The 24,871-nt window shown below is 35.4% G+C and overlaps 1 protein-coding gene across 5 annotated transcripts in view; it reads left to right on the forward strand.

Annotated features, from left to right (window-relative positions):
- The window catches only part of LOC113465497, a 101,040-nt gene that overhangs the window by 24,013 nt on the left and 52,156 nt on the right, over positions 1-24,871 (forward strand). Inside the window, exons 3-4 of one of the 5 annotated variants that reach the window (XM_026820043.1) lie at positions 8,414-8,621; positions 16,062-16,146. In XM_026820043.1, the coding sequence (XP_026675844.1) occupies positions 8,414-8,621; positions 16,062-16,065 (212 nt within the window). In that variant the 3' untranslated portion in view covers positions 16,066-16,146. Of the gene's footprint in view, positions 1-8,258; positions 8,622-15,791; positions 15,810-16,061; positions 16,147-24,871 lie in introns of those variants that run through there. The other 4 variants (XM_026820042.1, XM_026820039.1, XM_026820040.1 and 1 more) reach the window with 4 other exon arrangements.

Raw genomic sequence — 24,871 nt, forward strand, 5'->3', positions numbered from 1 at the left:
GATGGCAGCAGTAAGTAACTACAGTATCTCATTGCCCCATTGCATGACAGAACTTATGATTTGCACATTATTGTACTTATATCAGAAGATTAATATATCTTCTAAATTTCAAGCCAATACCCTAATATTTTAGCTGCTAATTGGATTCGAGTTAGCGTTAGAGAGAATACATTGTTTTTGAAAAATATGATTGATTCGAATTATGTTTAATGTCTAGCTTTCTACTAACATGAAGGAATCATGCAACTTCTCCTCACAAGGTCATTCAAGTTACGTGAAGACAAATAGTGAAGATTATAACCTAATCGTAGGTATAGGTCAAATAACTGCATCTTGATGGCTAGAAGTTTATTAAATTTCCAGCAAAATCATTCTATCTAGGCTTCATGAGTCAGATTGGTTTGCTGGTAATTACAGCTTCATACGGCATGTTGGTATAGTTGCTAGCTCTGTGTTCAAGACCGCAAGTGATTTTTTACTTATTTCACAGCCTTTCGTGCAATTTGTACGATTTTCCAATGAGCTCATCAATCCAACACTTACCAATTTACTCCTAGTTATCTTTGACCTTCATGTTACTATAGTAGCTTCGACTTGGTACTTCTTATAAATTCTCACAAAGACTGAAACGAAACAAAGTTGGAAATCATGTGATTCCCGATGAGATTTATAGTAGCTTCGACTTGGTACTTATTATAAATTCTCACAAAGACTGAAACGAAACAAAGTTGGAAATCATGTGATTCCCGATGAGATATTATCTACACATGGATTTAATATGTATAGCGGTGATTACATCAATCCTAATAACGTGTAATTTGGGAACAATAAAAACCACACACAAGGAAGGAGACGGGAAATGTTCTTAGTTTATGTCTTGGGAATTTTTATGACAACAAGAGGCAGATACAGTCATAAAATAGTCTAGAAAACCAAGCAAACACATTAAAAGAAATACATGGTGGAACTGGAGAGCTATTTGTGGAAACTTCTGTTGGCCGTAGGATGAACATCGAGCTTTTGTTTGTCGACCATAGATTGTGTTTGTGAAAATCGTGGGTGCAAATAGTTCATAATGATATGTACATAATACGTATTATGATGCAGTTGAGGAGCAAAATAAAGCTCGCATCTATGTTTGTGAAAATCGTGGGTGCAAATAGTTCATAATGATATGTACATAATACGTATTATGATGCAGTTGAGGAGCAAAATAAAGCTCGAATCTATGTTTGTGAAAATCGTGGGTGCAAATAGTTCATAATGATATATGTACATAATACGTATTATGATGCAGTTGAGGAGCAAAATAAAGCTCGCAACGTGACAAGCTCTATAATATTGTAAAGTGAGGTAGGTGAAAGATTAAAGGGAATTTTTAATTGAAAAGCAAGTAGACGACGAACTTAATATCTATGGTCATAGGCTTCTCTAGCGTTTTCTCGTCATTTTATGATGAGAGAATGTACAAAGAGAAAAGATGAACTACGCTTGGATGAAATCTTCAGGATGAGCAGAATGTGACTTGGAAGAATAGGGAACACAAAGAAATATGGATGAATAGAAATAGAAATTGAAGAATGTCTTACAGACGTGATCATTAAATAATAAATACTAAACTTGCGCGAGTCGGACATTAATGTGTTAACAGTAATATTTGTGTGGGTAGGTACCTCATCATCTTTCCTTATCCTATAGGAAGGAAAGTAATGTAATCGGGTCAAAATTTCGATGGTCAGTTTTTAGTGCAATTATCTTTTTTCGAAGATAAATCCCCGTTTCAACATTTTAAAGAAAGTAGGTATGTTTTTTTAAATCAGTTTAAATCGTGTATGTACGAGGTAGGTATTATGTATCTATTGTGATATTTGTGGCTTTTGACTTTGCACATGATATCCATTTGAGTCCATAATCCTTGTGTAATATTTACTTCCTTAACTTGGCCATTATTTAATTAGTTATTTCCAGATTCACTTGATGTCTGTAAAGCTCCTTGTTTATACCTAAGCTATTGCAATCAATAAATGGAGCAGTTGCAAATGGGTAAAAATTATAAATAAATGGTCGATTCCTATGTAAAAAGTTGGGAAAAATCCAAATCTGAGGTCCGACAGTACCTTTCCTGTGTGATTTTCAAACTCTGCGGTTTTACTCTTGTGGTTTTCAATCATGATGTCTAACAGAAAGTTTTCTTTTTTTTCTGATCAGGGGGCTCTAAAATGAAACGATACTGCGCTTCGTAGTTTGGGTGCTTTGTGTGGTGTGACGGAAAATAACGTTGATAGAAATTGAAGAATGTCTTACAGACGTGATCATTAAATAATAAATAGGTACTAAACTTGCGCGAGTCGGACATTAATGTGTTAACAGTAATATTTGTGTGGGTAGGTCACAATTTTATCATGCAATTTATTTGCAGAAAACCCCATTTTTCTTGAATTTGACATGGAATGTAGTACAGAATGGTCAAGAAAAAACCTCATCATGTCACAATTTTATCATGCAATTTATTTGCAGAAAACCCCATTTTTCTTGAATTTGACATGGAATGTAGTACAGAATGGTCAAGAAAAAGAAATGAAAATCAGAAATGGTAGCATCATAGCATACGTATGTATATTATGGTACATTAGGTATTACCACTTTTTCACACATTCTGTTAGTTCTTATTTCGAATGAGTTTCGTCAATTTCATACCCATTTTTTAGCCTCACTGTTGTAGGAGCTTTTTAAACTAACATATTGTACCACTCACAATTTATAACTTTGATGATGACTGTGATGAATTTTAGCATGGTCTAGAACGCAATACAATATACAAACGTGAGAGAAATAGTAAAATACGTACATATGAAGATTTCAATTTACGCTGAAATGTTTATAAATAAATAAATATTTTGCTTTTATGTTATTATTATTTCATTTATTTATTTTTATATCTAGGTACCTTTCAGTGTTCAATGGCAACTAGGGCGTAAAGAAAAGAACAAATAAAACAAAATGAAATTGTTTTTCCAAACTAATCTATGCTTCACTCTCAGTTTTAATTAATGTTCAATGATTTTATAGAACAACGGAAACAATAAGACGTTCATTTTTTGTCTTTGAACATTTGCAGAGACAAAAACACATTTTTTTCTGCTTTTCGTGCTCTGGAAGAAAAGCTTTTTACTGAAATTTTGTCTGAGGGAAAAAAACAGTTCAAATTAAAACGGACCATTCATTAGATAATGAAATTGCTTACCCAGCTATCAGAGAGCTATTAAGTGTGCAAAGTTATGAGTTATAAGTTTTATCCCCAGCATAACCTAGTTCAAATTAAAACTGACCATTAGATAATGAAATTGCTTACCCAGCTATCAGAGAGCTATTAAGTGTGCAAAGTTATGAGTTATAAGTTTTATCCCCAGCATAACCAAAACACACACACATAAATAACTCTAAACTTCATACAGGGTACTTTCAAATATTTCCCGTAGAAAAGAGTAATGAGTTGCTGACACTAGGTCATTTTTATTTTCTGTAAGTTTGATATTTTTGTGTTGATGTAATTTTTCATGTTCACTGCGCAGAACCAAACAATATTTCAGAGAAATTTCAGTAGGTATCTCGCATCCCATTAACAATATTACAATATCAGCGTAAAACTCCCTCCTCCCCCTCATATGAATTTCAAGTATACTTTTGATACATGGTATCTCGCATCCCATTAACAATATTACAATATCAGCGTAAAACTCCCTCCTCCCCCTCATATGAATTTCAAGTATACTTTTGATACAAATGTAGGTACATAAGTATCAGTAGGTATACTTATTTGATCTTGACTTCTCCGAAAGTCGTTTTACGCTTGGTGTTTAGTTTAATTGTTATAATATATTCTCTTAAAATATGTTTTCTTATTTGATCTTGACTTCTCCGAAAGTCGTTTTACGCTTGGTGTTTAGTTTAATTGTTATAATATATTCTCTTAAAATATGTTTTGAACTATTCATGGGTATCTCATTTTGATCCTTATACTTTGATACGTATTCGTACATCAACATAAAAGTAATACGTTTGTGCATAATGTGAATGGATCTCAATGGATCACGGGCTAATTAACTTGATTAATTACTTTGTATAACACGTCGTGTTCTTGTTTGCCAAAAATGTTGCTCGTGCTATCAATTTTCATGTCATCAATCATACATTTTGACTTATCACGGTGCTATCTTTATCTTATCTCTTGGTGAAGAAAAACAAAGCCACATTTCTATGATTTTCCTCGAAATTTAGCAACATCTCATTTGTAGAAGCTATCTAAATTATTAGGTATGTTGTCATTGTTCTCAGACTGACTCAGGCAAGCTATCATACAGGACATTACTATGTATATTGATAGTGAATAAATTAAGTGGAATGAATTCATTAGCTTATTTCTATACGTTCATCAGGCATATATGTCCTAGAAAATGTTCAGGGTCCTAAATGTTTTTAAATAGATCACAATAAAACTTACCTACTTAATCATAACAATATTGTTCTGCAAATCGACAGCATTTACACTTGATTTACATATATAGTAGATGACATGATCAGGTAAAGGTATTCTTTCAAGGTCTCTTGTACTCTTGATGTGTATTTTCCGAAAATGAAATCTTAAATTTACCATGAACTGTTCAGATATCGCGTATAGTTAAATAATGTATGTATACTGAATGCTAGTCATCTGTATTCTGAATAATCTAATATCATATATGTCCTAGAAAATGTTCAGGGTGCTAAATGTTTGTAAATAGATCACAATAAATCTTACCTACTTAATCATAACAATATTGTTCTGCAAATCGACAGCATTTACACTTGATTTACATATATAGTAGATGACATGATCAGGTAGAAATGTTCAGGGTGCTAAATGTTTCTAAATAGATCACAATAAATCTTACCTACTTAATCATAACAATATTGTTCTGCAAATCGACAGCATTTTCACTTGATTTACATATATAGTAGATGACATGATCAGGTACTTACTACTTACGTAAGCAACACATCCCATTTTGGCAACCATGAGTATTACATTTCAATGAGACTAACTGCTACGGACTTGCAATCTTACGTGGTTGTAAAGAATTTAATAACACCTCCCTCGATGATAAACTAATTATAACGTCTAATATTTATCTTGCTAATGCCACGGCAGACCAGATAAATGACGTATATCTACACTGGATTTTCACGCTTTTTAAACAACCTTCCAACTTGTCCGATATATCCAGGGTTATGTGAAATGGACTGCATCTTGTGCAGGTGTTTCATTCAATGCACGTAACATTGGCATGCGCTCTACTAGGATTAAATGAGACTAACTGCTAATACGGACTTGCAATCTTGCATGGTTGTAAAGAATTTAATAACACCTCCCTCGATGATAAACTAATTATAACGTCCAATATTTATCTTGCTAATGCCACGGCAGACCAGATAAATGACGTATCTACACTGGATTTTCACGCTTTTTAAACAACCTTCCAACTTGTCCAATATATCCAGGGTTATGTGAAATGGACTGCATCTTGTGCAGGTGTTTCATTCAATGCACGTAACATTGGCATGCGCTCTACTAGGATTTTTGATAGCCGGGGCTTATGGAGCTTCTCTAAACACTGGAAAACCTCCAGCACTTACAATAGACAAGTAAACAAATGATTTTCATGACTTCATTACATAAATTAAGTATGTTACACTCAATGTCATTTTAAGACAGTCAAAAATTTACAACATTCCACGACTTAGCTTTCACAGAAGAAGGAGGTGGGGGAAAATCTTGAACTTTTTACAAGACATGAAAGAAACCTTACATAAATTCTGTTCTGATTGACATAGGAATCCTTATGAACCACCGGGGCTTATGGAGCTTCTCTAAACACTGGAAAACCTCCAGCACTTACAAAAAGACAAGTGAACAAGTGATGTTCATGACTTCATTACAAAAATTAAGTATGTTACACTCAATGTCATTTTAAGATAGTCAAAAATTTACAACATTCCACGATTTAGCTTTCACAGAAGCAGGAAGTGGGGGAAAATCTTGAACTTTTTACAAGACATGAAAGAAACCTTACATAAATTCTGTTCTGATTGACATAGGAATCCTTATGAACCAGAGAATTTTATACTCATTTGAAAAGGTTTTATTTTTCTTCTGAAGATGTAATATACTCGTATTATACATATAATTTTGAACTTAAAACATCTAAATATGTAATAGGAATCGTCAAGCAGTACCTAGTACAGTAGCTATAGCTACTTAGTTTTCACAATAGATACTCGTAAACTCGTACAACCAATTTAAAATCCATATTTTTCATTCAATGAAGTAAACTGCAAATAATTTATGAACCACTGAGAAAATTATTTAGGTGACTTTAAAAAACTCATTTACTCATACATAGCATTGAGGTCTGTTTTCAAGTTAAATCCAATTGGGATCTATTTAAATAGTTGAGTGAAAAAAGTATCCCACCAATGTCATTATCTATGATTTTCAATACTAATCGAAGATATTAATGTCTGAAACCAAACTTTATAAACAATTGACCTCTCTTGCTTCATGTACTCGTATGTTCTTAAAGATATCTATTGCCATTCCTCCTATGATCTTAGTTTTCACAATAGATACTCGTAAACTCGTACAACCAATTTAAAATCCATATTTTTCATTCAATGAAGTAAACTGCAAATAATAGAGAACGAAGATTTTTTCCAAGTCACTAAATAAATTATCTTTTCATATTCATTTTCTTTCACACAGTCCAAATATAAACAATTGACCTCTCTTGCTTCATGTACTCGTATGTTCTTAAAGATATCTATTGCCATTCCTCCTATGATTATTTTTCTTTGCTCTAGTTTTCTTTTTGCTTATCTTGGAGATACAATTTTCATTATAACTCACTAGTAAATACCTTCCTTCTGCTTTGGAATACTTTCAATGTAATATCCTTAAATAATAAATTCTTTTAACAAGTTAATAATTATGTAATAAGTAGGTATGAGGGTACTAAAGGAAAACAGTAAAACGTTGCCAATGTGAAAATTATTATTGCTTTTTGATGGTAAGTTGAAAACATTATTTAGTATGCTCTCGTGAGAGTCGATAAACCCGATTTGCCAGATGCAGCAGTAAGTAACAGTATTTTCATTTGCCCATTTCATGACAGAAACTTATGAATTTGACATTATTGTACTTATATCAGAAGATATAGGTAATATATCTTCTAAATTTCAAGCAATACCCTAATATTGTTAGCTCTAATATGGATTGAGTTACGTTAGAGAGAATACATTTTTTGAACCTCTCTTCCTTCATGTACTCGTATGTTCTTAAAGATATCTATTGCCATTCCTCCTATGATTATTTTTCTTTGCTCTAGTTTTCTTTTTGCTTATCTTGGATATACCTACAATTTTCATTATAACTCACTAGTAAATACCTTCCTTCTGCTTTGGAATACTTTCAATGTAATATCCTTAAATAATAAATTCTTTTTAATACAAAAGTGAAAAGAATTGGACTTTGTGTACAAAAACAAATTGGGCTGATTGCCAACTTCATCATTATATTATTATCAATGTTTTGAACAGATAGTAGATATGTATTATTTTCCATATAAAAGAAAACAAACCAACCATTCCCTTTGATATCAAGAAAATATAGTACCTATAGGTATAATGCAAACAAACACTTTTAAAATAAATTTTAGATCTGATTATTATTATCAATGTTTTGAAAAGATAGTATATATTATTTTCCATATAAAAGAAAACCAACCATTCCCTTTGATATCAAGAAAATATAGTACCTATAGGTATAATGCAAACAAACACTTTTAAAATAAATTTTAGATCTGAAAATTATCTTTATTCGATCAGTAAATCAGTTTAAATCGTGTATGTACGAGGTAGGTATTATGTATTGTGATATTTGTGGCTTTTGCACATGATATCCATTTGAGTCCATAATCCTTGTGTAATATTTACTTCCTTAACTTGGCCATTATTTAATTAGTAAGTTATTTCCGGATTCACTTGATGTCTGTATAGCTCCTTGTTTATACCTAAGCTATTGCAATCAATAAATTGTGACAGTACCTTTCCTGTGTGATTTTCAAACTCTGCGGTTTTACTCTTGTAGTTTTCAATCATGATGTCTAGGCGGACAAAAATTCAAGACTGGCCTATCTATTTCTTTTCTTTTTTTTTCTGATCAGGGGGCTCTAAAATGAAACGATACTGCGCTTCGTAGTTTGGGTGCTTTGTGTGGTGTGACGGAAAATAACGTTTGCCGCTTCACAATGTGAACTAATTGCCACTCGGGCTTGAAATAATCTATTATGTCCCTTGTGTTTAAATCGAAAAATCGGAGATAAAAAAATGAGTGAATTTCGTGTTCCCGAAGTTGTTGTGTCACCCAGCAGCATGGCTCTGTCAGAACCCATCCTAGACTACCCAGCACATCACTCTACGGGCGGAGCTTCCATCAATGAGAGGAGAGGAAGCAGGACCGGAGGATCCATGTTTCTAGCACCTTACTGTCAACTTGCACCGAGAAGGAGGCATTCTTGGATTGGAGGGTAAGTTAGCCTAATGTAATTTGTACACCTATTGCTTACTTACGTGTCGTTCGTCATTTTCATGATTTTATTTATTAGTGTCATTCATTATTATATCTTACAATGTTACATGTGTTTGAGATAGGGATGGTAAATCCTAATGTAATTTGTACACCTATTGCTTACTTACGTCTCGTTCGTCATTTTCATGATTTTATTTATTAGTGTCATTCATTATTATATCTTACAATGTTACATGTGTTTGAGATAGGGATGGTAAAATTTAATTTGGGGGGGGGGAAATAATAAAAAGGTACAGTCGTCACCGTCATCACTATGTCGAAAGTGAATGCAAAAATCGCAGTCTTATATTTGTTCCAGAACCAGTACTAGTGTGACAATATTCTACTCATCGATTTCACAGGCATCAGAACAGAGAACTGTGTAATTGTGTATCAGAAGAGACACCTTCATTAGCATATTTCCATTCCATAGGGAAATGAAGTAACATTTATGTGAAAGTACTCATTCTCTCTCCCATGTTCTCTCCCAATGTTACAATCAACTTTCAAGTTTTAAATGTTAATTAAATGAAAATTAGTTTGCCGTCTTGAACATTGTAAAGGGTGGCAAGAAAGTAATATTATTAAAGTTGCCATCAAATTTTATGTTAACAATCACACTTAAACGGTTTAACTGAATCCATTATTTTCATCCTAAAGAAACCTATGCCATTGAGGTAGAAAAATCCTACAATCATGTTTGTCTTAGCAAAACTTCTAAAATACCTAACTAAATTTTAAAATTGGTGGATAAATCTTTCCGGTCAAATTTCCAAGTGTAACTTACTTTGCAAAGAAAATGGAATTTAATTTGATATGTAGGTATCGGTGACCGCTTCTTTTGCTGAATCGTTGAATGTCCATGGCATGGTAAATTTTAAAACCTCAGCATCACAGAATTAATGTCTATTACGCTCGTAGAAGTAAGATAAAATGATTGGCTGGCGGAAGATGTCTTAATGACCAACATGGTAACACATACACAGTGAGCGCTACTCACTTCTCAGTCACGATTCGGTAATTAAGAAACACGCGGGATTCACAATCAGTGACAGATGTAATGACCGGTCAGTTTTACTACTCACTTCTCAGTCACGATTCGGTAATTAAGAAACACACGGGATTCACAATCAGTGACAGATGTAATGACCGGTCAGTTTTATTGCGAATCATCAGTGACGGAATTTGCAGCACTTGGAGGGTCGATGAACTTACCAACCTCTTGGAAACTACTGGAAATCCCATCAGTGAAGTATTACTAACATACCAATAGGCAAACACATTCACAAGGTTAAGGTATTTTAGGTGTTAATGCTCTTGCTCTTGAGTGTTGGGACTACGTAATAAAGAAAACCATTAAAGAGCTACGATCAACAGGGTAAAGTATATGCAATAAACGCTACAATCAAGTTTCAAGTCAGCAATGTCGAAAAGAAAGAAGGGAGGAAAAGTTCATTTAAGAGCAAGAGGGAATTTTAAACCCAGTTTTTGTTATTATTGACTCGTGTAAACCTAAGTATCCAATAATAATAGAAACGGTAAGAATAATGTCGTGTAAACCTGCCTAAGCTCGGCATTCAAATGGAAAGAAAGTTCGTGTTGGTAAAAAGTGCATTATACCTAGCATGGAAGGGCATATGCAGAGGTAAGAGTTTGAGGGAGGGCTTAGGCACAAGAGAAGCTTCCGGGGCTTAGACACAAGAGGGTTTAGAGTTTGAGGGAGGGCTTAGGCACAAGAGAAGCTTCCGGGGCTTAGACACAAGAGGGTTTAGGGGGTATTAGACAGAAGAGAGGATTTGGGAGCACAGGCATCCTCACAATTGCATTACAATCAGTGAGAGCGCAGGAAATGGCTCATACCAATAGGCGAACACATTCACAAGGTTAAGGTATTTTAGGTGTTAATGCTCTTGAGTGTTGGGACTACGTAATAAAGAAAACCATTAAAGAGCTACGATCAACAGGGTAAAGTATATGGAAACTAAACTTAGTCAAACGACGCGATGCCAATGCCACATCGATGGCGAGCGCTCACAATTTGCAATTGATTGCTCTATTCCTTTCTCTGACTATCTGTCCATACAGGACAAAAATTAAATCCCAGTTTCATCAGGAGGAAAAACATCACGATTCGTGTATTAGATGCTTCATTGTGTCCCTGTCCTAACACTCGTGAAGAATCCGGGTACTTTGATATTATATTTCAAAACCACACATTTGACACAAGCTGCAGACTAGAACCTCGTACTTTCAAGCTGTAACTTGAACTACATTATATGGTTGTCAATATTGGTCTAATAAAGGTGTGAACGTAATAAAGGTTTAGGAGAGGGTATAAGTGCCTTTATTGATACGGTGATGAAAAGGATTTCTGATCAACTTTGATCTCCCCGTTTAATATTACTAAATAGTTTCTCATTTTTCACAAACTTAACTGGTATCGCTTTTTGAGTTTTTACTTTCTATTACCCTTACGTATAGGGAACCTATACAAGGTAATGAGAAAGTATTGCAATCGGTCCAAATTTTCAAAATCGGGAAATGGGTGGAAATATCCGTTTTGGGGTCCCCTGATTCCAAAAAAGTGGTTTTTAGCCCATGGTCTGTACGTAACGTACGTACGTACGTACGTAACGTACGTACGTACGTAACGTACGTACGTACGTAACGTACGTACGTACGTAACGTACGTACGTACGTAACGTACGTACGTACGTAACGTACGTACGTACGTAACGTACGTACGTACGTAACGTACGTACGTACGTAACGTACGTACGTACGTAACGTACGTACGTACGTAACGTACGTACGTACGTAACGTACGTACGTACGTAACGTACGTACGTACGTAACGTACGTACGTACGTAACGTACGTACGTACGTAACGTACGTACGTACGTACGTACGTACGGTTTAAATGGGAAAAAGTAGAAAGTTGTGAACAAAATATCTCAAGAACGGTTTGTCGTAAAGCGATGAAATTTGGTATGCTATCCCGGTATGGTCCAAGAACGCGACTGTAACAATTTGGTAAAAATCGGACAGTCACCCATCCAGATATTAACCAAAGTAATTGTTACTAAACCCTCATTTCGTGGAAAATGTTGAAAAGGTTGTGAACAAAATATCTCAAGAACGGTTTGTAGTAGAGAAATGAAATTTGGTATGCTATCCCGATATGGTCCAAGGACGCGACTGTAACAATTTGGCAAAAATCGGATAATCACCCATCCAGATATTAACCAAACTAATTGTTGCTTAACCCTCATTTCGTGGAAAAATATCTCAAGAACGGTTTGTCGTAGAGAAAAGAAATTTGGTATGCTATCCCGGTATGGTCCAAGAACGCGACTGTAACAATTTGGTAAAAATCGGACAGTCACCCATCCAGATATCAACCAAAGTCAATGTTGCTTCGAACTTCGAAAAAATGGATTTAGGCTCTAGGGACCTCAAAACGTGTTTTGGCACTAAAAACTGACCATCGAAATTTTGACCCGATTACATTACTTTCCTTCCTATAGGATAAGGAAAGTAAAAATCTATACTTTTTACACAATTATTAAACTGGAGAACAATGTGTTGGGACAAGGACTAATAAACTACTCCGACAATAATGCTAATGTCCATGGGATAGGAGTTGTAGGAAAGTTTTTGATTTTTTTTTATATATACAAATATGTACAGGATTATCCGGAAAGACCTCAATCCCAAGTGATTCGACCCCTATACATTTGTGGTTCACATTTTTCGTGGCCAAGTGGCCATTGAATGAACTGGGTCTTCATGGGCTGATGCTAAGTACTTGTGCCATGACATTATTATGTTTCACTGTCGTCTATGGACAAACTGGATAGATTACAAAGTTTTACAGGGTACAGTATGAAAAGGTATTTTTAGAAAATGTTAACTAATGCTAATGCTCATGTGTTTTCTACAAATAGTAAATATTGGTCGTAATTACTTGATAGTTCATGTAAGTACTTTGAGCACGTGTTTAGCTGTTTAGTACAAGATGACAAAATTTATGAATGTAATTTTGTATTATAAAGAATTAAGATGTGATGACCATTAAAATTGTGGCAATGTGACATTCTCCTCTAGTGGAGGTAATACTTGTACAAAGAACGTTTTACATTTATATTTAATACAAATTTCATATATCATGCTGGGATTATGAAGTTACAAAGTGCAAATCAGTCATGTGAAAATAGACCTGGCTGCATTTGGAGCAATAAATGTAAATCTTGTACACGACAAACGACGAAAGAAGAGCGGTAAAAAGCAGGTAAATAAATTAATTAAATGGATTTTAAATTCAAATTAAACACCAAGTCCCTCCGTAAAATCTTTAATAAATTAGAAGGGATTTAAATAAGGGCAGTAAAGAACGATATTATGCCGCTACTCAAATTAATCTACCAACTCGTGATGCACATTAATGGATTTCACCAAACCATTTCGTATTGCCGTGACACACTCGAGAACACATTTTAACACAACAATACAATTATTTTTAAGTGAGGAACTGAGTAAACTTGAGAATATCTTGGATGCCTACTGTCTTGCTGGCGACATCTCTTGAATATTTAATCAACAACATTGTAATGCTCCCAGGTAAGAAATTTTTGGAAACCCACAAGTGTGGTCGAACAAATTTACACATTTTAGTCCTTCTCCGAACCCTGAGTGTTAAGATCACCCTAACACCGAAAGAATATACCTATAGCTAGGCTTGCCAAACGTCCCGAATTGGCCGGGACAGTCCCGAATTTCAGGGGGTGTCCCGGCGCGCGATTATGTTCTTGCTGGCGACATCTCTTGAATATTTAATCAACAACATTGTAATGCTCCCAGGTAAGAAATTTTTGGAAACCCACAAGTGTGGTCGAACAAATTTACACATTTTAGTCCTTCTCCGAACCCCGAGTGTTAAGATCACCCTAACACCGAAAGAATATACCTATAGTTATAAACGAGAAAATATTGTATTAAACCGCCTTAAACGAAAAAATGAGCTGGTCCCTTGGATTCTCGTTTATCCAGGTTCGACTGTATTTTGTTTATCTGTTTTTGATAATAGGTATGTTACCTATCACCTATCGTACCTATGTACATATCGTACCTATGTGATTTGGCGATTATGTTCGCGGATTTGGCGATTATGTTCGCGGCCGTTCTCGAAATATTTTGTTTACAGACGGACAGACAGACAGACAGACACACAGACAGACACACAGACACACAGACACACCCACGGACCATGTTCACACCAGATTTTTTATTCAGGAGCTTTTACAAATTACACGCTGCTTTACATCTATATTTTCAAATTCCAAATAGCCTCTGACACGATACACAATAATACAAAAATCTATACTTTTTACACAATTATTAAACTGGAGAACAATGTGTTGGGACAAGGACTAATAAACTACTCCGACAATAATGCTAATGTCCATGGGATAGGAGTTGTAGGAAAGTTTTTGATTTTTTTTTATATATACAAATATGTACAGGATTATCCGGAAAGACCTCAATCCCAAGTGATTCGACCCCTATACATTTGTGGTTCACATTTTTCGTGGCCAAGTGGCCATTGAATGAACTGGGTCTTCATGGGCTGATGCTAAGTACTTGTGCCATGACATTATTATGTTTCACTGTCGTCTATGGACAAACTGGATAGATTACAAAGTTTTACAGGGTACAGTATGAAAAGGTATTTTTAGAAAATGTTAACTAATGCTAATGCTCATGTGTTTTCTACAAAGGTCTTCATGGGCTGATGCTAAGTACTTGTGCCATGACATTATTATGTTTCACTGTCGTCTATGGACAAACTTGATAGATTACAAAGTTTTACAGGGTACAGTATGAAAAGGTATTTTTAGAAAATGTTAACTAATGCTAATGCTCATGTGTTTTCTACAATGGACAAACTGGATAGATTACAAAGTTTTACAGGGTACAGTATGAAAAGGTATTTTTAAAAAAAATGTTAACTAATGCTAATGTTAACTAATGCTAATGCTCATGTGTTTTCTACAAATAGTAAATATTGGTCGTAATTACTTGATAGTTCATGTAATATTTTGAGCACATGTTTAGTACAAGATGAAAAAATTTATGAAAGTCATTTGGTATTAAAAGAATTAAGATGTGATGACCATTAAAATTGTGGCAATGTGACATTCTCCTCTAGTGGAGGTAATACTTGTACAAAGAACGTTTTACATTTATATTTATGAAACTCATTTGGTATTAGAAGAACTAAGATGTGATGACCATTAAAATTGTGGCAATGTGACATTCTCCTCTAGTGGAGGTAATACTTGTACAAAGAACGTTTTACATTTATATTTAATACAAATTTCATATATCATGCTGGGATTATGAAGTTACAAAGTGCAAATCAGTCATGTGAAAATAGACCTGGCTGCATTTGGAGCAATAAATGTAAATCTTGTACACGACAAACGACGAAAGAATTATATCCACGGAATTCATGGCGGGAAATCTCCGTCTTCGGAGAGACAAGATGCCCCTCAAAATTGGCAAATTATACAATTGCATGATATTATATCCACGGAATTCATGGCGGGAAATCTCCGTCTTCGGAGAGACAAGATGCCCCTCAAAATTGGCAAATTATACAATTGCATGCAGTTTGAAATCTGAAAATATTTTCATTTTATGTATTACCTTCACGTTTTATGTTTGGCACATAGTATACTCATCATAGAGATATCAGGCAAATTATTCTCATACAATTTCTGTTTCGAGTTTCGAGTTAGAGTCGAGTCGATCGAGTCGATTTTCTTTGATGCTTTATTTACGGGTTTCGATCTTGTATCTACCGATTTACAGGTTTCGATCTTATATCTACCGATCTATGCATTTATATCTACATAATATCAGGCACATTATTCTCATACAATTTCTGTTTCGAGTTTAGAGTTAGAGTCGAGTCGATCGAGTCGATTTTCTTTGATGATTTATTTACGGGTTTCGATCTTGTATCTACCGATTTACAGGTTTCGATCTTATATCTACCGATCTATGCATTTATATCTACATAATATATTCGTATGAATAATTTATTTTCCCCTTGTTCTGTTCCAGGTAAGTCAACATTGGGAAATCAACTTACTATTTTCATGGAAAGTAAGTACCTCACGATTGAGGCAAATTATTCTCATACAATTTCTGTTTCGAGTTTAGAGTTAGAGTCGAGTCGATCGAGTCGATTTTCTTTGATGGTTTATTTACGGGTTTCGATCTTGTATCTACCGATTTACAGGTTTCGATCTTATATCTACCGATCTATGCATTTATATCTAGGTACATAATATATTCGCATGACTAATTTATTTTCCCCTTGTTCTGTTCCAGGTAAGTCAACATTGGGAAATCAACTTACTATTTTCATGGAAAGTAAGTACCTCACGATTAAAAATAAAAGAATACAATGTACACACCTACCCCTGCATCACTATCGGTACAAGGGGGTCTATTGCATGATATCGAATACGTTTTTTTTTTCCTCTTTGTGTACCTATCATTTTCCTTTCTTTCCAATCTCTGCTGAGGTGATAGGTTTTCAAAATAAATCTCTCCTTTTAGTTCTAGTACATCTTCCAATCTGTCATCTTGTCTCCGGCTTAACTTGGGGTACCTACATCCTGGTCTCTGACGTCACACATTGATAGATGTAAAGAACGATTTGGAACGAGAATGCTGAGGAAATGTTCGTTTTGCAAGGGATAACAAGGTCCCAGGTGTATGATTAAGGCTAAATATATGGCGATTTTGTTCGCAAATTTTGCGATTGTGTTCGCGGATTTGGCAATTATGTTCGCGAATTTGGCGATTATGGTCGCGGATATGGCGATTTTGTTCGCGGATTTTGCGATTATGTTCGCGGATTTGGCAATTATGTTCGCGGATTCGCGTCCCGAATCGAAGTTTTGGATATTTGGCAAGCCTACCTCTATCCAAACCTCTTTAAAAAAGTCGAAATAACTGCAACCCCTGCGGGAGTCAATAGCTATTTTGAATGTCTGCGTTTGTAAAGGATAACCTATTTAATATTCTAGACACTTATGGGTTTTGGGTGTTCGGTGCTAATAAATAAATAGTGATAGTCAGTCCTCTGATGATTTTGAAATTTTTCGCATAAAATACTTTATTAGGTAGGTATAGGGATTGGTCACTTTATCTATACATATAACCTATATCAACTTCACAATTTATTAAATAAATTAAATACAAATAAAAAATTGTATTCTCTACGAGTATTCTTTGTCATTCTTAATGTCCACAACTCCCACATATATAAAATACTTTATTAGGTAGGTAAAGGGATTGGTCACTTTATCTATACATATAACCTATATCTACTTCGCAATTTATTAAATAAATTAAATACAAATAAAAAATTGTATTCTCTACGAGTATTCTTTGTCATTCTTAATGTCCACAACTCCCACATATTCTAAGAAGTAAACATACTAAATTACTAATCTATATACCTACATAACATGTATGAATCGCGGAAGTACGCTCCTAAGTAATTTTTACTTTCTTGAGAATCACACCTAGTAACAGCTTAAAACCTACATAACATGTATGAATCGCGGAAGTACGCTCCTAAGTAATTTTTACTTTCTTGAGAATCACACCTAGTAACAGCTTAAAACTGAACTAATCAGCCGCCACTCGCTGAGTAATAAAGAAATTAGATCTATAAGTAACCTGAAACTCAATTTTATTGCTCAGCCGCATGCAATGGAAAGCCATTTCCTGCGCTCTCACTGATTGTAATGCAATTGTGAGGATGCCTGTGCTCCCAAATCCTCTCTTCTGTCTAATACCCCCTAAATCCTCTTGTGTCTAAGCCCCGGAAGCTTCTCTTATGCCTAAGCCCTCCCTCAAACTCCTACCTCTGCATATGCCCTTCCATGCTATAATGCACTTTTTACCAACACGAACTTTCTTTCCATTTGAATGCCGAGCTTAGGCAGGTTTACACGAGTCAATAATAACAAAAACTGGGTTTAAAATTCCCTCTTGCTCTTAAATGAACTTTTCCTCCCTTCTTTCTTTTCGACATTGCTGAGTTGAAACTTAATTGTAGCGTTTATCAAACTAGATTGCAAATTCAAAATGCAGCTCTCGTAGGTTCAAACTTTAACTTTAATATTTAATGCTGAATGGAATTTCAGCTCAGATGTGTGTACGATCAGTTCCAGGACTCAGTTTACATTACCAAGTGTGATTGCTGACAATGCTGACTGATGAAGACTTGAGTTTCAAGGTGGAAATGTCGGATAAAACGTCGGGCCAATGTTCTGGATGGGAAGAATGGAAAATAATTTCGACCTGTGAAAGTCGTAGAAAATACATTAAGCATTCGCGTGACGTGTAACAGTTCTTTGGAAAGCAGTTTTGTCGGCAATGACGCGATCATTACTAAATAGTTTCCCTTTTTTCACGAACTCAACTTGTATCGCTTTTTGAGTTTTTTATTCGGGAGCTTTTATAAATTACACGCTGCTTTACATCTATCATTATTTTCAAATTCCAAATAGCCTCTGACACGATACACAATAATACAAAAAAACTAGATTGAGGATTCAAAATGCAGCTCTCGTACGTTCAAACTTTAACTTTAATATTTAATCCTGAATGGAATTTCAGCTCAGATGTGTGTACGATCAGTTCCAGGACTCAGTTTACATTACCAAGTGTGATTGCTGACTGATGAAGACTGGTGTGAACATCACACGACTTTCCTTATCCTATTGAATGGTGCTTATTTGGGTGTTCTGTTGTAATATTTACAATTCAAACTAGATTTTGAGGATTCAAAATGCAGCTCTCGTACGTTCAAACTTTAACTTTAATATTTAATGCTGAATGGAATTTCAGCTCAGATGTGTGTACGATCAGTTCCAGGACTCAGTTTACATTACCAAGTGTGATTGCTGACTGATGAAGACTTGAGTTTCAAGGTGGAAGTGTCGGATAAAACGTCGGGCCAATGTTCTGGATGGGAAGAATGGAAAATAATTTTGAACTGAACTGTGAAAGTCGTAGAAAATACATTAAGCATTCGCGTGACGTGTAACAGTTCTTTGGAAAGCAGTTTTGTCGGCAATGACGCGATCATTTCGGAACTACAAACGAGAAATCCTCGGCATTGATGAACCTTTTTCTTTCTCCATTTTATTAAAATTTTCTTCATTTCACCCGAGACTTTCGTACATTTTTAGAAAGATCCTAATTGTCTGAAGTAGGGAAAAAATCCTAATTGAGAGAGAAGAAAAATTTCTTTGAACAAATCTGATGTGCTCCTCTGCCTCTATTGAGTTGGAAATGATAATGTTGTTCCTTTGAAACCCCTAACGCTAACGAGTACCACAACTGACGCAAGTGTAAGATGCCATTCCGTTCCTAATTTCCTTCATTTAAGGCCCATTGCTCTCCCCCCCCCTTATATTTCAAAACCACACATTTGACACAAGCTGCAGACTAGAACCTCGTACTTTCAAGCTGTAACTTGAACTACATTATATGGTTGTCAATATTGGTCTAATAAAAGTGTGAACGTAATAAAGGTTTAGGAGAGGGTATAAGTGCCTTTATTGATACGGTGATGAAAAGGATTTATGATCAACTTTGATCTCCCCATTTAATATTACTAAATAGTTTCTCATTTTTCACAAACTTAACTGGTATCGCTTTTTGAGTTTTTACTTTCTATTACCCTTACGTATAGGGAACCTATACAAGGTAATGAGAAAGTATTGCAATCGGTCCAAATTTTCAAAATCGGCTTTGATCTCCCCGTTTAATATTACTAAATAGTTTCTCATTTTTCACAAACTTAACTGGTATCGCTTTTTGAGTTTTTTATTCAGGAGCTTTTACAAATTACACGCTGCTTTACATCTATCATTATTTTCAAATTCCAAATAGCCTCTGACACGATACACAATAATACAAAAATCTGGTGTGAATTCCTTTGAAAGCCCTAACGCTAACGAGTACCACAACTGACGCAAGTGTAAGTTGCCATTCCGTTCCTAATTTCCTTCATTTAAGGCCCGTTGCCCCCCCCCCCTTAATTCCAGACCAGAATTTTCCCTTTTCCTCTAATAGTGAGCAGGAGTCTGCAGAAAGCAGGAACGTTCAAACTTCCTGTCATTCCACAATCCACATATTTTTTGACACATTTCTTCATCTTAGGGTATAGACTCTTACCTGTTGCAGGAAATGTGGAACAAGGTGGAATGATAGCAAGAATGACCCTTAGGTCATTTCATCATGGTCTTACCACAGGAAATCAGGAATATTAAATTATACCACTATACCCTCAACTACCCTCTTGATTTCCAACGACTGATCCCGTACCGTTAGAAGCGAATATTAAAAGGGAATAAATTTGAATGAAAAAGGAAAAGGACAATAAAAAAAAATCATGAGAATCACCAATTGTCTGAAGTAGGGAAAAAAATCCTAATTGAGAGAGAAGAAAAATTTCTTTGAACAAATCTGATGTGCTCCTCTGCCTCTATTGAGTTGGCAATGATAATGTTGTTCCTTTGAAAGCCCTAACCTATCGCTAACGAGTACCACAACTGACGCAAGTGTAAGATGCCATTCCGTTCCTAATTTCCTTCATTTAAGGCCCATTGCTCTCCCCCCCCCTTAATTCCAGACCAGAATTTTCCCTTTCCCTCTAATAGTGAGCAGGAGTCTGCAGAAAGCAGGAACGTTCAAATTTCCTGTCATTCCACAATCCACATACCTATTTTTTTCACACATTTCTTCATCTTAGGGTACAAACTCTTACCTGTTGCAGGAAATGTGGAACAAGGTGGAATGATAGCAAGAATGACCCTAAGGTCATTTCATCATGGTCTTACGACAGGAAATCAGGAATATTAGAGTATACCACTATACCCTTAACTACCCTCTTGATTTCCAACGACTGATATTACCATCCCGTACCGTTAGATTGGAAGCTAATATTAAAAGTAACTACCCTCTTGATTTCCAACGACTGATATTACCATCCCGTACCGTTAGATTGGAAGCTAATATTAAAAGGGAATAAATTTGAATGAAAAAGGAAAAGGAATTTTAATTGTGTTAAGCATAAATGCTGTCACAAATGTCGTTCCCTGCTTAAAGCACTACGCTAAATTTTATGACTTGACTTGGACTCGAAACACCAACCTCCAGATCCGAAAGTCCACCGCGCTAACCACTAGACCACTGAGGTTGGTTAAATTTGAATAATTTTAATATCCTATACTGACACCTACCTACCTCTGTTTTGGTTTGTACATAATAGTACTACCTGTATTTGTGCAAGTACCAAGTATACCTACTTCACATGGCCGCAATGTGTAGATAGCCGTCGTCCGAGCTCATCTCAGCCCTGTTCATAACCACGGCCTGAGGTTGGTTAAATTTGAATAACTTTAATATCCTATACTGACACCTACTCTGTTTTGGTTTGTACATAATAGTACTATGTACCGTACCTGTATTTGTGCAAGTACCAAGTATACCTACTTCACATGGCCGCAATGTGTAGATAGATTACCAACATGTTTATTATGATCCTAATTATTATGTATTGATACATGGCATAGGTACTTACTGAGATTGATATATCGTACATAACTATCTTTAGCTCTGTTCCGTGTTTGAGATTTCCACTCGCATGTCAACAAACTCTCCTCGCTCAACTACCCTCTTGATTTCTAACGACTGATCCCGTACCGTTAGAAGCGAATATTAAAAGGGAATAAATTTGAATGAAAAAGGAAAAGGAATTTCAATTGTGTTAAGCAGTATACCACTATACCCTTAACTACCCTCTTGATTTCCAACGACTGATCCCGTACCGTTAGAAGCGAATATTAAAAGGGAATAAATTTGAATGAAAAAGGAAAAGGAATTTCAATTGTGTTAAGCATAAATGCTGTCACAAATGTCGTTCCCTGCTTAATGCACTCCGCTAAATTTTATGACTTGACTTGGACTCGAACCACCAACCTCCAGATCCGAAGTCCACCGCGCTAACCACTACACCACTGGGGTTGGTTAAATTTGAATAACTTTAATATCCTATACTGACACCTACTCTGTTTTGGTTTGTACATAATAGTACCTACTACCTGTATTTGTGCAAGTACCAAGTATACCTACTTCACATGGCCGCAATGTGTAGATAGATTACCAACATGTTTATTATGATCCTAATTATTATTTATGTATTGATACATGTTATAGGTACTGAGATTGATATATCGTACATAACTATCTTTAGCTCTGTTCCGTGTTTGAGATTTCCACTCCAGAAGTTTTGTGAAAAAGGAGGAAAACGCATTCACAATCTTTTGAAGAAAGCTCAAACTTAAGGATAAAGTTCTCTCTATTCCCCTTAAGTTACCTATATGATACCTAGAAAAACTTACTACTTGCCTTACCTAGTTGAAGCGGGTTAATTCTGCCAGCTTTTGTTGCTTGATATCTGGTCGCTGTTTACAGTTCATCATGTATGCAAATTTATCTACCTGATTCATTATCACTCTTCTGGATTTTGTATATTTTTTAGGTCGAAAAGGTTTAAAAAAATAATGTCTACTATTTTAGTCATTTTGTTGACTGACATTTATTACTAGGTTTTTTCTCTCCAAGTACCTTCCCTAAAATAAACTAAAGAGACAAAACCGAGAGATCTTAAACGCGGTGTACACGCTGCGACCTGTCTTCTAGCTTGGTCTTTTGACATTTCCTGGCGAATATACGCGATGGAGTGGGCCTTTTTCGTCAGCTTTCTCCTCGCTTAAACATAAACACATGACGTCTGTTTTCAATTAAAATTCAACACACCTGTGTCAAGACAGCGGCGCGGATTTTAGTATTAGAAATGGATGTATTTGTTCAAACAGACAAAATCGAGAGATCTTAAACGCTGTGTACACGCTGCGACCTGTCTTCTAGCTTGGTCTTTTGACATTTCCTGGCGAATATACGCGATGGAGTGGGCCTTTTTCGTCAGCTTTGGGCTGACATTTGGGATCCCTCCGCACTCAACCTTTGCTATTTCTTTAGCAAAGGGAGCTAAAAAGAGCTTATTATGTAGATACATATTATTACGATGTAAATAATAATAGATATTATATAGTAAGCTAGTAGACAAATTAAATTGGTATAAAGAACGATTTGGAACGAGAATGGTGAGGAAATGTTCGTTTTGCAAGGGATAACAAGGTCCCAGGTGTATGATTAAGGCTAAATATCTCATTTCACATGACACTTTGCTAGGTACGTATAGCAATAGCATGTATCAATGTAGCATATACATATGTATGCATGTTCTACCATACTGCTTCCTCTTCTTCCTCCTTCTGTTCCCACTAGGAAGATTTAAGTTCTTAAGATTTATCATGTTAGGTATTTTCTTAATAACACCCTAACTTACATCCATCATGACATTTGGACTCCTCCTTTTCCTAATCGGTTAAGAGGTTCTTAGTACCTATTTAGAGCAGAGCATTAAAGAGTATTTGAAAATAATTCTAAAACTTGTGGGAAAATCCAAATTGCTAATAAATAATCCAATGAGGTAAGCTAGTAGACAAATTAAATTGGTATAAAGAACGATTTGGAACGAGAATGCTGAGGAAATGTTCGTTTTGCAAGGGATAACAAGGTCCCAGGTGTATGATTAAGGCTAAATATCTCATTTCACATGACACTTTGCTAGGTACGTATAGCATGTATCAATGTAGCATATACATATGTATGCATGTTCTACCATACTGCTTCCTCTTCTTCCTCCTTCTGTTCCCACCAGGAAGATTTAAGTTCTTAAGATGTATCATGTTAGGTATTTTCTTAATAACACCCTAACTTACATCCATCATGACATTTGGACTCCTCCTTTTCCTAATCGGTTAAGAGGTTTTCTACCATACTGCTTCCTTTTCTTCCTCCTTCTGTTCCCACTAGGAAGATTTAAGTTCTTAAGATGTATCATGCTAGGTATTTTCTTAATAACACCCTAGCTTACATCCATCATGACATTTGGACTCCTCCTTTTCCTAATCGGTTAAGAGGTTTTGGGAATTACGGTTAATAACTCACAGAAATCAGCGTTAGTTTCATGTTCATGTTCGTCAGTTTCAATTTTCACACATTTCTCGCACCTAGACTCCGGGACAATATTTTGATCTACATAAATTCTTAAACGATTACTTCTGTTAATGACTACAAACTCCACCAATTAAACTTGTATTTTCCTCTAGATTTTCTCCCTCAAAACAGACTTCTCTCTCGGTCAAAAACAAACGGAGCAAATACCTACTCCAAGAGCGCCATAAAAATGAACTTTGAAATTCACAGAAAACAAAAGCTTGTCGTTTGTTCCTGATGAGGAGGAAACGTGTTCCCACTAGGAAGATTTAAGTTCTTAAGATATATCATGCTAGGTATTTTCTTAATAACACCCCAACTTACATCCATCATGACATTTGGACTCCTCCTTTTCCTAATCGGTTAAGAGGTTTTGGGAATTACGGCTAATAACTCACAGAAATCAGCGTTAGTTTCATGTTCATGTTCGTCAGTTTCAATTTTCACACATTTCTCGCACCGAGACTCCGGGACAATATTTTGATCTACATAAATTCTTAAACGATTATCTCCTGTTAATGACTACAAACTCCACCAATTAAACATGTATTTTCCTCTAGATTTTCTCCCTCAAAACAGACTTCTCTCTCGGTCAAAAACAAACGGAGCGAATACCTACTCCAAGAGCGCCATAAAAATGAACTTTGAAATTCACAGAAAACAAAAGCTTGTCGTTTGTTCCTGATGAGGAGGAAACGGAAGTTTGTAGAAAAAAATAAATGCCTCGAACAAAATTTTCCTTTAATCAAGATTTCTGCCGGGGGCTTTTCTTTACTTTTGATGTTAAGTTTGTTTACCATCTGAACCGTTGGTATCTTTAGACGATTGCGTTTTGTACTCACAATCAGAGGTCATTGGTCAATCAGATACCTCCGACCTTGGAAAATAAAGGCAGTAAACAGGTACTCACCATCATCAATTTGACATTCAGAAAGTTAATTTTAAATGCAATTAATTCAACATTTATTTATATGAATAGGTACCTA

The sequence above is a fragment of the Diaphorina citri genome, unplaced genomic scaffold, assembly GCF_000475195.1.
Source record: "Diaphorina citri unplaced genomic scaffold, Diaci psyllid genome assembly version 1.1 scaffold117, whole genome shotgun sequence".
NCBI lineage: Eukaryota > Metazoa > Arthropoda > Insecta > Hemiptera > Psyllidae > Diaphorina > Diaphorina citri.